Source organism: Chrysemys picta, chromosome 10 (genome assembly GCF_011386835.1).
Source record: "Chrysemys picta bellii isolate R12L10 chromosome 10, ASM1138683v2, whole genome shotgun sequence".
Taxonomy (NCBI): domain Eukaryota; kingdom Metazoa; phylum Chordata; order Testudines; family Emydidae; genus Chrysemys; species Chrysemys picta.
In genome coordinates, this window is record NC_088800.1 from 73,988,573 (window position 1) to 74,005,556 (window position 16,984).

Sequence of the window (16,984 nt, forward strand, 5' to 3'; positions counted from 1 at the left end):
TTCTCCTTCATGTAGGTTGATGGCATCCTGAAAACTGTGCTACGGGATGAAATAATTGCTTGGCACAAGAAAACACAAGAGGATACTTCCTCTCCACTCTCAGCAGCCGGGCAACCTGAAAACATGGACAGTCAGCAGCTGGTTTCACTAGTTCAAAAAGCTGTTACTGCTATCATGACTCGACTACATAATCTTGCTCAGTTTGAAGGAGGAGAAAGCAAAGTCAACACTCTAGTGGCAGCTGCAAATAGCTTGGATAATCTCTGTCGTATGGATCCCGCCTGGCACCCTTGGCTGTAACTTGAAAGTTAGATTTCTTTTTTGCTGCTCTTGTGTTGTGAGCCATGTATTATGGTAAGAAGAAAATGTGAAGAATTCATTTCAAACCTGTCACTGCCTTTTTCGTCAGTCTTCATTTTAATCATGTTTACAGAAGTACTACAGTTTTACTGTTTTAAGTTAATTTCATGACAGCGGTATTTCATGTACAAAGAAATGTGCTGATTTATTATTCAAAGACAACTTCCACAAATAGCTTAAAATGAGGGGGCGAGACTTAAAATGTGTACAGAAGAATTTGATGATAAGTGCTGTAATACTGGCACTGTTAGATTTTTAGGAATGGCATAGCCTAAAACTACAGCATGTGAACTTTTTATACAGTATTCCCAGATCTTCAATTTTACTTGGTGAAATTTTACTGAATTTTCCTTCATTATACTACTATGAAGGAACACGTGGACTGTTTAAATACTATCCGTTTTAATCCTTTCAGAAATTTACATGAGCTAAGTTGGTTTGTACAGAGATTTTTGTAACAAAAATGTATAGCAATGACTTTTTTTGGTTAGGCACTCAGAAAAATGATGAAACATTTGCTGGCTTTTCTTGGAGCCCAAGTTATGTACAGTGAAAGTGTAAGCAATTTTGGATATTTAGTTAAATGTTTGACAATGTATAAAAGGGAGTTTATAAAGAGGAGGGGAAAGTCATCCATTGATACATGTATGTGATGTAAATGGTATAAAGAAAAGCAAAAGGAGCTATAAAATGAACCAGTCTGATACTTTTGATTAGACTTCTATAGTTACAGTAGCTTCCTCAGAAAGAACCTGTTTCAATTTCTTTGTAATTTCAAAAACATCAGTTTAATGTTTTATTTGAGTCTTTCTGTTCTGTTAGCATTTTTATAAACCTGCAGTGTTGAGAATGTTATGCTTAAATTTGTACAGGGTGATTTTTCAAAATAAATATTTTGTAAAATGTTCTATGGTACTTATGTCAATGTAGTGTATTTTTGGGTACAGGAAAATGAAATAAGTGAAAAGGACCCAGCCACATCATGGGTAATACTATAAATGAAGCAAAAATTGCCTACGTTCTGAACATAGGTAATTGCATTAATGGGAGTTGTATATAATTAGTTCTTCTTTGAGTGATTGTATTGTATTCCACTGAGGGTTATGCGCCAAGAGCCCGAGCTATTCAAAGTAGCATTGTTCAGCAGTCCACACGTGTCGTTGTACAGTAGAACCTCAGAGTTACAAACTGACCAGTCAACCACACACCTCATTTGGAACCGGAAGTACACAATCAGGCAGCAGCAGCGATCCCTTCCCCCTTTCCCCCCCCCTCCCCCCCCCCCAATAAAATAAAATAAAAAGTAAGTACAGTATTGTGTGAAATGTAGACTGCTAAAAAAAAGTAAAGGGAAAGCAACATTTTTCTTCTGCATAGGAAAGTTTAAAAGCTGTATTAAGTCAATGTTCAGCTGTAAACTTTTGAAAGAACCACCATAACATTTTGTTCAGAATTACAAATATTTCAGAGTTACGAACAACCTCCGTTCCTTAGGTGTTTGTAACTCTGAGGTTCATCTGTATCGCTTCGTGGTTTTGCATGAGACGATGAAAGGGTGGGGCGGCCTGACCACATCTCCAGTTCCTTCTCACTGCCACATGGTCCGAGTCGGAGCTTCTGCTGACCTCTCGTTCTTAGTGACGCATTTTCTAAACAATTTTTTTTTTTAATTTTGTTCATAGTTAGGATTTTCTTGTTTTTTGATGTACTTTGGTAATTCCCAGCAGTTTTTAGAATTAAGGACTTGGGATGCTGCTTTGGCCTTTTGTTGTGCCAAACAATCCTTCCCTCTCAGCTCCCGGGTCTGGGTACTAGATTATTCCAAAGATGTTGGGATTCAAAGTCTGTGCTTCCTGCCTCAGTCGTTTTCCATCAGTGTTGAATACCAATGCTGTTTGTACTATTCGGGGAAAGCCCACATCACTTTCAGGTGCAGTATCTGCCTCATCTTCCCTACCGGTACACAGGAAGGCTGAGCTCTCCATCTCAAGAAGCACCTCATGGAGGTAGCTGTGGGCCGAAGTCAGATCCTGGCCGGGGAAAACCCCTGTCCATTGGCCTGATTAATCCAAGAGCACTCCCCCTGCTGCAGAGCCTCCTTCTGGATCCGCTGATACGTGTGCTACGTACCCCATGTTGTGGCTTAGCCATGAGCCACGGAAGCATGTGCATAAGCATGGCAGTAAGTCTTCCTTTAAATCCAAGAAGGAACCTGCAATCGTCCATGGGTTCTGGCCGGGAAGGACCTACACGCTCCAGGGTGCACAAGAGTGATAAGAGGCCGCATTGCTTGCCGGATCCATGTATTCACCCCGCTTCGGCTGTGCCAGCATCCTATGAGTCGTTGGTCCCAAGACTGGTGCCTTTACCGGTTCCGGTCCCGTCAATAGACCAGATACCATTGGCTCTAGGTAGACTTGGAAGCACTCCCTGCCCTCATGAACTGTTTGCCCTGGAGGGAGCGAGGTCTCCGCATGTTCTCGTGCACTCACCTCTGCAGAGGCTCCATCTCCTGTGTTAGATCTACCTCCTGCTGGCCATGTCTCTCTAATGCATCCCATTCCATCAGCACCACCATTCACGCAAAACTCTGAATCCTTTTGAATCCGAAGACCCAGATGTTCAGCACAGTCCGCCGATTCCGTTCTGGAAACATGACTACCAGAGAGTTTTGATGGCTCCGTGGCAGTTTCCTCCTTTGCCTTATCCAAGAAACTGGTATCCGGCTGCTTGAGCCCAAGTACAACAACAGCAGGATCAACCAGTTTGGCCATATTGGAGCTCATGGCTCTAATATTCACCTTTGGAACAGTCGTGTTCAGCTTGGGAGAACTCCCCTGTTTCACCACCCCACCTTCATTCAGTAGACATTTGGAAATAAGGTTAGATGATCCAGCTTCAGTGGTACCAGTGAATCTGGAGAGATTCCCTTTGTTCTCTCCAGACGCAGCTGTGTCATCAACACCTTCCTCCCTGCCAGAAAGCTATCGTCAGTTTCAAGAACTCCTATGGAGAATAGCCAATGCTCTTGAGATCCCACTGGAAGAGGTGTAGGACAGTCAGCACCAGTTACTAGACATTTTGCATGCATCGGCACCAGCAAGGGTGGCCTTACCAATCAATGCCATTCTTCAACCAGCATGCGCTGTGTGGCATACCCCGGCCACATGTGCATCAATCCCGAAGGGGGCCAAGAAAAGGTACTATGTTCCCCTCCCCCACCTCCCTGCCAAAGGGTCAGAATTTTTATTTTCACACCCTCCACCTAACTCCTTGGTAATACAGGTGTGTCAGAGCAGACCAAACAACACCACACGTGCTCCACCCTGGGAGGCAGGGAGGGTAAGAGACTGGACCTCAAGGATCAATAGATCTTTTCCTCAGCTGAACTACAATTTCAGATTTCTTACTGGTTGGCCCTGATGGCCAAGTATGACTTTATAAACTATGGCCAGATAGAGAAATTCGCAGCTAAGCGACCTCAGCAAGATCGTACTCTATTCCAAGCAATTTTACAGGAAGGCAGGTTGGTCACCAGGTCCATACTTCAATCTGCTGTTGATTCAGAGGATATGTCCTTACACGTATTGGCGACTGGAATTGTCATGAGGAGGGAATCCTGGTTACACTCCTCAGGTTTTCCCTAGAGAGGTGCAGAACACAATCAAGGACCTTCCCTTTGAATCATATCTCTTCAGCCAGAAAACTGATGATTCCTTACACTCACTAAAAGATACTAGAGCCACCTTATGATCCATGGGCCTATATACTTATGGACCAAAGAGAAAATTTTGTCTCCCACCACCAGCCCAATGCTATAGAAATCAACACTTCTGAGGAGGTTTGTAGGCCCAGTGGTGGTTAGAAGTGCCCTAAACTATACAGAGCCCGTCCACCAGTTCCAGCAACTCAGGGTACTCCCCACCAGATGGGATATGAACCCATTAAATGAGAGTACAAGCATCAACCACAGCCACGCTCAACAACATGCCCATTGCAGACATATGTAATGCAGCCATGTGGAGTTTGGTACACACCTTTTCCTCTCACTATGCTCTAGTACATGACTCTGCGATGGGCACCTCATTCGGTGCAGCGATATTTCGTTCTATGGTTCCACCATCATCTTCACACCCTCTTTCTATCTAGGTACTGCTTGTCAATCACCCTCAGTGGAATACAATAGGGACCATCATTCAAAGAAGAAGAAGAGGTTGCTTACCTGTAACTGGAGGTTCTTTGAGATGTGTGGTCCCTATCTATATTCCAATCTCACCTTCCTTCCCCTCTGCTGATGGCTCTGTAAGTTTGCGGTAGAGAAGAAACTGCAGACACAGTCGGTCTGCGCCACCCTTTATTGCCTCCGGACAAATCATGAGGGAGTACAAGGGTACATGCGCAGACCGTCAAGTGATGCTACTTTGAAAAGCTCCAGCTCTGGGTGCATGCGTATAACCCTCAGTGGAATACAGATAGCAACCACACATCTCGAAGAACCTCCAGTTACAGGTAAGTAACTTCCTCTTATTTACACCTGAAATGGTTGAGCTGTGTGTGTGGGAGTTGCAAATAGTAAATGTATACATGCGGGGGGGGGAACCACCTTGTAAGTAGGTAGATAGTCCTTGCCAGCTTGGGGATCAACTAATTTGTTAGCCATCTGTCTCCCAAAATAGGGTTTTAAATGAGACTTGAACCATTTCATGTCAATTATAAAATTAACTTTTGAGTGATTGTTTCAGAGGTCAAGATTATAGCTGAAGATGACTCATGGCAGGGGATTTACAGTTCTCCGACTAATTCCTAGTCAGTTTTCCTCAAAAGGAATAATGATTCCATCCTGGCACTCTGCAGTACTCATTCCGATGCTGCATACTTGGAGAACTTTACATATTTGTGTTCAGATGTAACCCCTGGCTTTGATGTTTGTGCACTCCTTCCTCATCTGTCGCAATCCTGGCTCTTACAATTGATTTTAGGGGCAGTAGCAAGCAAAATAATCTTTCCCCACTCTTCCTTTTGCTGAAGGGCTCCAAATTTCAGAGACTCCATTCCATTAATGGAAGCACCCATTGAAATCCTCTTTTTTTTTGTTTTTTTGTTTTTTTTTTGTTCCTCCCCTCCCTGATTGGTCATGGCAAAGTGTGTCAAATGGAGCAAGCTGAAGCAAAAGAGCTTTTTCATCTATGTGTGGAGACACTTTCAGCAGCAACAGAAGGTGTCAGTTACTCTCAGGTACTCTGAGCCCACAAATCCTAACTCAGCCAAGGGAAGGGTGTTAGAATTCAGATGCCTTGTTGGGGCCTCTGCATCTCCAGATGCTTCTGCGGGGGGAAGTCTGCCCTCTTCAGCTGTTGGTCTGGCTTGCTGAATCTTAGCCTCACCAAAGATTTCAGACTTAAGTCCAGAATACTCCCATGAATCTTCTTGTCCAATTCACCTCAAAGGAAAAAATCTCCAAGTCCTTAATTGAGTAAATGTGCAAGGAATCCAGCATCTGTTGGACTGTTTTTCCCAAGAGGAAGATCCCAGATCTCTTAGGCTATGTCTACACTGGTGAACGTACTCAGGTTCTGGACCGTGTATTTGCTTATGTATGCTCTCCATACCCACACCAAGTGTCCACGTATCCTGTGTTGGACACAAGTATAGGGAGTCCTCAGACTTACGATACCCTACTTATGTCGGAAGCCACTTGCGACGCTTTTCAATTGACTGCGTGTTTCGCCCCTACAATGCTTGTTTCGCCCTTATGATGCTCGATTTTCATAAAGTTCGCTTGAAATCACTTCCTGGTTGTATTATACTGGTATGGAGCTGGAAGGGGTCGCTTCTGATTGGCTTCAAGGCAGCAGGGTAGCTTGTTGCCGAGTAGGGTTGCGACTTGCTTTTGATCGGCTGAGCCTGGGGACAGGAGCCAATCAGAAAGCTTGAACAGTGATTGGTTGAGGCTCAGCATGTGTGTCATTCTCCCTGGCTTTCTGAGCCTGTGTTGCCAGCGTTCAGAGCAGCATATGTGAGTTTATATGTTTATTTGAATGCTGTTTACAAAATACAGTGTACAGTAAATACATTGTTGCAACATTAGTCATCTATAATTCATTTAGTAGAAAAATCTGGGTTATTGTGGTGAAAGTAGTGTTATCAAGCCTTGGTTCAGGAACCAATCCCCCCTTCATACCATTGATTCCTAGGGTTTCGACTTACGTTTCGACTAACAATTCGTTCCTCAGAATTACATTGTGTCGTAAGTCCGAGGACTCCCTGTATAGCTCTGTGTAAATGTGTATACCTGCATCCATGCTGCTGCTGTTACTCAACGACAGCGCTACCATTTTAGGGGCAGTATCTGAGTTCTGTGCAGAGAGGAAGATGCTCTAGGAACAGCTTTACTATGTGTTGGTACTGTCCCACCACTTTCATGTATTTGGCTATGCAGTCCCTGTTCACATCTCTCCTCACTTATTCCCTGCCAAACTGGGTGGAAGACATAGAAGCAATGGGATGATGATATGGTTCTGCTCCAGCTGGGTATTGTGGGACAAATGGGAGTAGGTGATTGGTGTGATGCTGGATGGAATTTGAGCAGAACTTTCTGACACATTGAAGATGGCTGACCTTGAGGGTGAATGACCATTCAGCTCACATGGTATGCCACTGGATGGACTGTCGCTTCTGGTGTAGGAGAACCAGCATGGTATGGTGGGAATGCATCATTTTGGAAATCTGGGATGATCAACAGTGGCTACAGAACTGCTGAATGAGGAAATAGACCTTCATGGAGCTGTGTGAAGAGCTTGCTCCAAACCTCCAGTGCCAGAACGCTCAATTCAGGCAAGCCATATTGGTGCAGAAGTGGGTAACTATTGCCGTTTGGAAGCTGGCACCCCAGATAGTTATAGGTTCATAGCAAGCCACTTTGGGGTTGGAAAGTCCACTGTCAAGGTGCTGGTTGTGCAGGTGTGCAAGGCAGTTAACACTGTGATCTATCTATGGGTGGTTGCCATAAGAAAAGTTCCTGAAGTAATACCTGGATTTGAGAGGATGGAGTTTCCAAGCTGTGCAGGGGCCATCATATCCCAATACTTTGTCCACTACAAGGGGCGAGTGAGTGTATGAACCAAAAGGTTACTTACTGTTCACTTGTTCTGCTAGCCTCCGTGGAGGCAGATTCATGAATACAGATGTGGGAAACATTGGAAAGGTTCATAATGCCAGGGTGGTGAGGAAATCAGGATTGTAGTTGAAGAGGAAAGTAAGGACTTCATTCCCTAGAAATGATAACGTTTTGTACAGTCTGTCTGTGACATCAGTTATTTTGAGGGACCCCACATACTCACTCCCAACTTGGTTCATGAAACTATACCCCAATGTCAATGACTCTGGGGAAAAAAGGAATTTTAGTTACAAGCTCACTAGCTGCAGAATGATCGTGGAGTGCATGTTTCGTAGACTGAAACCTCATTGGCACTCCCTGGGCATCCATCTAGATGCCAGATCGTTTGTATCATCGTTGCCTGTTATGAGCTCCATCATGTTTGTGAGGGTAAAGGGGAGTGCTTCTGTCCCAAGTGGGCTCAGGACACATCTGGTTTACAAATTTTGCACAATCAGCCAGCTCCCACCGGGTTCACAATTCCTGGTTTACAGCAAGTGTGGAAAATCAGGGATGCCATTTATCTGCCTGTGCTGGGGGACACCTTCACAGTCTGTACAGCTGCTGGAAAATCACATACTCATGGTTTTGTTTCTCTGTAGACAAAGATCATTAGCATTCATTCCAGTGAAAATTCTCACATTATAGACGGTTATAACAAGACTCCTCCACTGGGTTAAAACCTTAGAGATCGTTTTTTGCAGTGGGGTGGTAGTTGAGTTGTAATGCAATCATTGTGCAATGCTTTTGTCTTAACTATTCACAATTGTTTACAAACCTGTATTATTGGGAGCACTCATCTATCTTAATGCTCTTATAACATTTGCTTGGGGGAAAGAGGGTGCGCAGATTCTTTTTTCAAACTATTCCTTGCCTTCAGAGCTAACTGCACTTAGCAGGTGTTATGGAGCACTAATCACTACTAAGATTAAAACCGGTCAGGGTTTGGGGGCATGGGTGGGAGAGAGACCATTGAATTACTGGCCAATGCCTCTTTCATTACTTGAATTACTTACTTACTGGAGTTGTGTTCCGATTTTCTGCATGTGAACTAAGCTGTAACAACATTTATCTATCTATTTTCTGTGCAGTAGACTTCTGCTACATTAAGAACTAGTACTGCTTTCTGTATGCACAAAGTACTAACTTTCCTCATTCCTCCTATGTATCCTTGGGACTTCAGATATTTCTGAGGCTGGCGAAAGGAGGGGTGTGGGACAGACAGAAATGAGGGCACCACACTGTTACAACATTCCATTTCTTGTGCTATGAATCACCCAGTCCCAAACCTGAAAACCGTCTTGCATCCATCGAGCTTAGCAAGGAAGGTTCATGCACAAGGCAAGGAAGCTATAACATTTATTAAAAGTACTATATGGAACATGTAATCAAAAAAATTTAAAAAGAAATTTAAAACATAACAGGTCTGAATCTGAATAATTGCCAAATGTTAATATCTCTGTACCCATATCCTTGCCCTTTCCGTGCCAATGAGGGAACAGCAGGGGAAAATTGTTCTTGGGGAGATCTCCTGCGTGGGGTTTTGGGAAGCAAGCACTTGGTGGGGTTCAGGGACTCCTGCAGGCTGATCATTCTCCTGGATGCTCAGGCGGGGTCCCCGTATTAGGGGTTTCAAATGCTAGTGGAGGATGTGGTCCTGGGAGTCTTGCAGATTCCCGGTCACTTGATTGAGTTCAGTTCTCTGGTTTAGCAACACCCTGGATGGCACCTGGAGGAGGATGGCGGTTCATAGACAGGTGCAGCAGCCACCTAGGTACACCTATTACTATCCAGTCAAAATAAGGGGACGGCTGCTATTCACTAGGGAAGCCGAACAAAGATCATAAGGAACAGTTGCTTTTGGATCAGAAATGGCTAAATCGGCTTCTCTGTGTTTTTATCCTCTGCTACTAGGACAAATGCATCAGCAGATTTTTAAAGGGGGACTCTGTCACCCTAAATTAGCCAAGAACGCCATGGTGTTCAGACCTAGCAGAACTGTTGCTCATGTCTCTACTCCATCTTCTGAACAGGCAGGAGAGTTTGTCTCAATGTCTATTTCTTCATCCCAATCTAAACTGCTTGCACCTAGCATCTTGAATATTGAGCAGCAAGTTCAAAACAAGATGGAGACTGTTCTAGTCTTGCGTAAGTCTTCTGCATGCTCAGCCTATGTAAGAGTTTCTTACTGGGGTGGGTTTAAGATAGAAATATCAACTCTAGGAAACCAGGCATTCAGTTCTAATTTCCTTCCAAAGTGGCCTGGGTCTGGTTCTCCTACCATTACATCCTGGTTTACTAAGACCATCTTATCTATCCAAATCAACTGGCCTAGCTGCCCATAGTGTTTAGACTCTTGTGACCTATCCAATTGAACTGATGACACCCAATTCCCTATGGATCCCCTCACTTGTGGAGTTCCACAAGAATCCATTCTCTTTCTGGTCCTCCTCAATATGTACATGTACATGTACATCTACTAGATAAACTGGTCAGGCAACATGGACTCAAGTGCCAGCAATATGCAGATGTTAAACAACTCTCTAGCTATTCTTCACTACAGACAACAACACCACTACCACCAAGATGGCCCAGTGCTTGGAAGAGATACTCTGATGGATGAAGAACAGCTGGCTAACAGCAAACTTGAGCAAGATAAATGTAATGCTGGTGGGCAGAGGGAAGCATTTTGAAGAGGTCACAGCCACGATGCAGTCTTCGTTTAGTTGAAGGTACACACCCAGAATTGGACAGCTAGAGTCCAGGAGTACTCTTGCATTCCTCACTATTGCTAAGTCCCGCTTATCAGTATCCATGAGTAACACCTCTTATCTTTGGTATCTTCCTATCCTGGAAGCCTGGCTTTAGTTATTCGTGGCTTTGTCATCTCTCAGCTGGACCACAGCAATGTAATATGCATGGGCATGAACGCTTCACCTCTTAGTAAACTCCAGCTAGTACACACTGCTGCAGTACATCTCTTCAGCAACCCACATTTCTGTGTGCATGTCACATGCGTCTTCCACTCTGTACATTGACTTCGCAAAGAATATCAAACCAAGTTCAAGGTCTCAGTCCGTATTGTCAAGGTGCTCCAGGGCCTGGGCCCAGGATATCTAAAAGACCACCTGAAGACCATGATAAAGACCCTGGTTAAGAACTTTGCTCCCCTGGCACAATGGAACTCTCTACAATAAGAGCGGGTTGCTACAATCTGTGCAGGAGACAGAACTTTCTCATGGCGTTGGCCCAAGGTTGGGGAATGAAATAAAGAGCATCACAAATCTCATCACCTTCTGCTCCAAGTGCCAGGCTCATTTCTTTGCCTTCTTTAACATAAACACATAGCAACATGTATATTTAAAAAAAATATATATCCCTGTCAGAACAAGACACTGCATATGCTTCTTGTCCTGGGGAGATGAGAGAAGAAACATGTGACAGATGTTAGTCATGTTGCTTAATGCACTAGTGGAAGGTGTTCAGGTACTTCTGAGATGAGCCTGGTATAAGAACCTCTATAGAACAGAATGTATCATTTTGATGAAGATGCTTCTTTGTCAAAATCATGCTGGCAAGAAGAGTCTGAAATTTCTGTTCTTGTAAAACAAGCCTTCCTGTATTTTCTCTGATTTCCTTCATAAGATTAGCACTTCCACACCTCACAGGAAATTGCCTCCTTTTACCCTGGACCTCAGCATCTGAAAGAGAATATGGTATATGCTACATATGAGCAGAGCAATAAAAATGTATCTTAATAGATCTGACCAGTTCAGGAAAACATCTTTTTCTTACTCATTTGTATGTCTCAATGTATCCACCTCAGGGGGAGATCATTCCTAGAAAGGAAATAAGTAACCTATATGCCATTCAGACTAGAACAGATGAATGATAGGAAAGTGGAGGTAAAACATTTGTACAGGCACATACCAGCAAACTTGTGATAAAAGAGGGAAGCGGTCTGGCCTGATTCTGACTCTCCCAAGGGCCATGACTAAACTTCCATACAGGCATCTTACTACAGGAACCTTTAGAAGGACATTCCAGGAGAGGACCCAGGTGCCTTTGTAGATTTTCATAAAGCCTGTGACACAGCTATGGTATGTTGTGATGCTGTCTAAAGGGGAAGGTGACTGTCTACACTAATATGGTCACCACTGTTACTTTGTACAACGTTTTATCAGATTTTGTATGCCTTGTGAGGTATCATTTGAAAAGTTGCAATCTGCTGAGTATTATTTATCTTGCTATAATGAGTGTATCGATGTTGTGTGTGGGGTTATGAAATTTTGCTATATGTTTGTAACTACAACATGTTGTGAGACTGAGAAACGCCCACAGGTTAGCTTCTCAGAAATAAAGGAGCTGTAAACAAGGGCCTCTGTATGTCATCCCCAAAGACACCGCAAAGGACAGGTGCGCAAAAGGTGCGAACTAGAATTTTTAATTTATATGAAGAACTGATGGCGAAGGATGTATGCCATGGAACTGCTTGACCCCATGACACAGCAAGAATTTTTCCCGCAAAAAGGGTCAAGATATAAAAAGGGAAACCAAAGGCCCTTGACCATCTCTTTCCTACCCCATCTCTGGACTGGTGAATTCTAAGGGGAAATTTTGAACAAAAGGACTGAGGTCCCCAAAACTATTTGGGCATAAGCTTTCGTGGGTAAAAAAACCTCACTTCTTCAGATGCATGGAGTGAAAATTACAGATGCAGGCATAAATATACTGACACAGGAAGAGAAGGGAGTTCCTCTGTCAGTATATTTATGCCCCCACGAAAGCTTATGCCCAAATAAATCTGTTAGTCTTTAAGGTGCCATCGGACTCCTTGTTTTTGTGGATACAGACTAACATGGCTAACCCCTGATACTTAAAACTATTTGGGCAACCCAGAGAGACTCATAGAAAACTAGCAGAGTGGACATCTTTGTGATCATTTGGGACTACATACTCTAATTCACCTGTAATGTATTTTGTCTGCTTTTAACCTTGCTGTAACTTCCTTTACTTTTTCTTAATTGATACATCTTTAGTTTTAGTTTACTAAATGGTTGGCTACAGCATTGTAGTTGGTGAAATCTGGAATATATTTTGACCTGGTGTGAGTGACAGGCCCTTTGGGACTGGAAGCAACCTAATGTGTGGTGAATTTTGGTTTTAATAACCTTCCATCAAAAAGCCCAGTTTGTCCGGATGACTGAGCCTAAGGGTGAATGTGATTCCATGGTAAGGCTAATGCAGAAATTCAGGAATGCACTTTTGTTACTGGTTTGATGAAATCTAATTATAGAACATACCACCAGGTTGGGATGTCTGCCCTTTTTCTGACAGTCTGACTTGAGTTGGGCACTCTTAGCTGTGAGCTACTCCATGCACCATGACATATGTATACAGATTATTTATGCTCCTGAAAGGAAACATCTTTGGGGATGTGGAAAAGGGAGAGGTATTTCAGAGAGATTCCTGGGAGTCAAAATGTGAGGAAATTAAGTTCTTAGATTTTTTTTTCATGCTTTTGTAACATGAGTTTCCACCATTGTGAGTGGTGTAGACCATTTTCACCAGTGCTGGCCACAAAGCAGTAAATTGAAAAATTCTGTCACAATTAATGTTCATTTTATAAATGACTGTTCCTGAGGGAGAGATTCTTAAACTGGAAGGCTTTTTCTATCTTGTGTGATCAGTAATTGTCTTAGCAGGTAACTTTATGTATGGCATTGTACAATGAATGAAGTTCCTGATTATCATTAAGAACAAGTTACATGATTGTCTATTATCAGTGCATCTCATTTTCCATGATTGTCGTTAGAGGTTATCTGTGCAGCTATGCCTGAGATATCTATAAGCAACCCTCATGCTGCTGAGCAGATACTTAGAAGTCAAATACATGAACTGTAGATTCTCTGAAGGTATGTTACTGCCTTTAAGGTTTCTTCTCCGATAACTCACGCCTGCATCATGATATCTATATAGATATCAATAAAATAAAATGATGCACGTGATATATATGTGTGTGTGTGTGTGTGTGTGTGTTGCACATGTGCAACAGTAATAATGTTCTTTTAAAAGTCAAACATTCAGAAGTTAGCGAATGCTAGAATTGAGGTTGCCTCTCCAGTGTTAATATTAGGGATGTAAAATATTAAATGGTTAACTAATAGGTATTAGTCTTACAGGGAATATATTCCAGTTAACGTTTAAAACTGATTAGTAAAATAATTTTGTGACATTGTAATACCTCATGTGCACATCAAAAACACCGCAGCAATCCCCTGAGGACGCTGGAACTTGCAGCGCTCTCGCAGCTTGGGGCATCGCTGGATCAGCCTGTGCCCCACAGCTCTGCTTCTCTTGCAGCTGGCTGCAGCGGTGGGTCTGCCCAGGAACCACTGGATCTGCTGGAACACTTGGTTGGTTTGGTTTGGTTTGGTTTGTTGCCCAGCATCACACAGGAACTCTGCAGCAGAATCAAGGATGGAATCCCAGTCTCCAGGGCAGCATTCAACTGCCTTAATCATGTGACCCCCTTTTTTCTTCCTGTAATCCCCTGTCTCATTCACTACACAGCTTCCAACTTCTGCAACAAATTAGGCAGGGGTCTGACAGACAAGTCTCCTTCACTACTCAGGCTTGATTGATCCACAGAGCAGGTCCATTCTGTGCACTGACCGAGGCAGGGGAAAAAAATTGTATGTGACCATGTCAATAAAAACGGTTTATCATAATGCTGCATATGCAGAGGGAGGCTGAATTTGGCATTTCCTAACTTTTAAATGCTTGACTTTGCAACCTTAATGTTTTAACACAAGTTTTTTGTATGTAATTCCTGTGGGTTTATAGGAGGTCACTCTAGTGAAAATTTGCCATGAAATATGGTAAATGAAAGTATGGGCTGGGGAACTTGCATGGGCAATAAATAGTTGTTAGGCTGTTGAAGTGGACAATATTTTTCAAGTCTTTTGGGGGGGGGGGGGTTCTAACAATGTTTTGGTTGTGTCTTTCTTTGAGACTGCAATCCAGCCATTTATTACTCTAGCCTACTTTGAAAGTAGATTATCAGAGTTAATTTGCTTAAGTAAATTATACTCCAAGATGAAATCATTTACCATTGCTTGGTTGTTTCTATCTATCCTCCGAAACTGTTATGTTGCTTTGCTCCCCTGTAATTGGGCTGTCCGTGAATTGTCAGATACAAAGAGAAAAAGATTAGTTATTATTGGAAGAAGATGACTCAAAGCATTTCAGCAGCGGACAATAAAAGCTCTGTTTTTGTAATGGCAGTAGAATAAGGTTTCTTTTAGAACTGAGCTCAGTTTCAAATGTGATGCTTAAAATGTTCTTTTTGTGGTGTAGGAACCTATTCAGAAAGCAAAATCCCAATATGAAAAATGTTACCTACACGTTCACAAATGAATATTTAAATGAGATCCATGAGGGTGCATTTTACATTCTGAAAGGTTTGAAAGAGCACTTGTAAAGCCATGCTACGTGTGCTTTATTATTATTCACTCAGTGTGCTAGATACATATACATGTGCAAGATTTTCCGCAAACAGCCTGGGTAAAATGGCAGCTGGCCCTGTGAGAATACTTTGAAAATAAGGTGAAATCCAAAAAATTAGCCATTTCATTCACTGTAAATCAGTGTAGCATTTATCTGGAGATTTTAAGAAATGATGGGGGGGTGTGCGCGTGTGTAAATCTTATCAGCATACCAACTGCATTGCATTCTTCCTTCACTTCTGTATCTTTGTTCCAAACATGATCAACCAGAGTGGACTAAAGAAATCTTTAATATATGTCTACTTCCAGTTAGAGCTACCTTGGGGAGCAACATCTACATATACATTCTAACATATTTCTTCAGCCACAAGACCTCGGGTTCTGATCAGAGCAGTTCTCATAAACTATGCACTTTTAAGATGTCGACTTGGAAGTTCACCAAGGGAAATTTGGGTGCTGCAGAGAGTAACATTGGTTATTCAGTAGGTGTCACTCTTCCCTCTGAGGGTACGTCTGCACTGCAGTTGGGAGGTGTGAGTGGGGACGTCTACACATACTGCAATCTAGTTTTGATTGAACTAGCTTCCTAAAAATAGGCAGCGAAGCCAGGGCAGCGTGGGCTACCCTCCTGAATACATACTCAGGCTCTTGTACACAGGCCGTGGCTTCACCACTACTTTTAGCTGGATCAAAGCTAGCTGGGATATGTCTACATGCACTGTAACTGAGAGATGTAATTGCAGTAAAGTGTGCTGCTGGAAATTCCATTTTTTGAATTGGATGTAAACTTTCTCCTGACCTTGTATAGATCGCATCATACCATTCGCAAGAGTAGTGGTCATGGTTAAATTCCAGTTGCATCATTACATTCTGCCATGCTAAATTCTACTGTTTCATTTGGTATCGTCTTCAATTCTTGTTCTTAAGAGCTGTGCAGTGTTGCCAGACCCTGTTAAACAACTGCTCTGCTGCTGCATATCCAAGTTCGAAGTGATCACTAATGTATGTGTCCCGTCCTGTATTCCTGCAATGTAGTCGTTTGGCTTTATAAGCGCCTCTGGCCTGAGACTCTATTTCTTGTCGTGTTCAACGATGTGAACATCTTTAGTTCTTTGTGCAAATACATAACTTGCTTCTTAATCAGTGTCAGCGGGATATCTCTATTAAATCCAGCAATAGGAAATCAGATGTCATAGCAAACTGCTAATAAAAAGAGCCTCTTTTTTCCAACCGTCTGATTTCTGTGTTGTTGTGGACATACCTCTCTATATATAATATAATTTTTTTTTTAGGTGACATTAGCTATGGTTTTTAGAATTCATGAGTTCTAATGGCCAGGCCTCCCTCACTGGCTGCTGTTTTTTTAAAAATGTTTTTAGAGAGGAGTTTTATCCAGAGTCACTCAGGTGTTGTCAGAATTCCGCCTTGATCAATCAATCCTGGCTAACCCTCATTCCAGCCACAATGAGCCATTACGTCACACGTTATATTAAGGACGGTCTCCCAGTCTGTTATCTGGAAAGGACAGAGCCCTTTGCAGGCTCTTCATTTCTCTTGATGCTAACGCATTAATTATTGCCTCCATCCATTTCCCAGTGTTGTTATTTTTGAGACATTGGCATTAAAGAATTAAATCCGCTTATTCAGCAAGAGTTCTGATCAGTAGCAGTTCAAAAAGCCACTTTAGAATGGGTCAGACATGTGCTTAAGCATCGTATGCAGCAATGCACAGCTGCATAGAGCTTTTAACGGAGGTCTGGCTGTGTCATGAGTGTGGTAAGCCTCTGTCAGTGTATATAATAACTTCCCCCTGCTTCCATTAATAAGCATAGCAATTATCACATAAAGACGGGATTGAACATGATGGATGCTGCATTAAAATGATGTAAATTGTGTGGGTGTATTACTTGAAAGATAATTCTTTAAAATATCTTGTATAATGAATGTTACGTTGTTTCAT

General features: G+C 42.6%; 1 protein-coding gene across 9 annotated transcripts in view; it reads left to right on the top strand.

The window, feature by feature from the left end:
* Window positions 1-1,275, top strand: part of TRRAP (transformation/transcription domain associated protein) — a 153,997-nt gene extending 152,722 nt beyond the window's left edge. For all 9 annotated transcript variants that reach the window (XM_008164651.4, XM_024102353.3, XM_042853179.2 and 6 more), the window contains one exon: window positions 16-1,275. In XM_008164651.4, the coding sequence (XP_008162873.1) occupies window positions 16-300 (285 nt within the window). In that variant the 3' untranslated portion in view covers window positions 301-1,275. The remainder of the gene's footprint in view (window positions 1-15) is intronic.
* The last annotated feature ends 15,709 nt before the right edge of the window (window positions 1,276-16,984 follow it).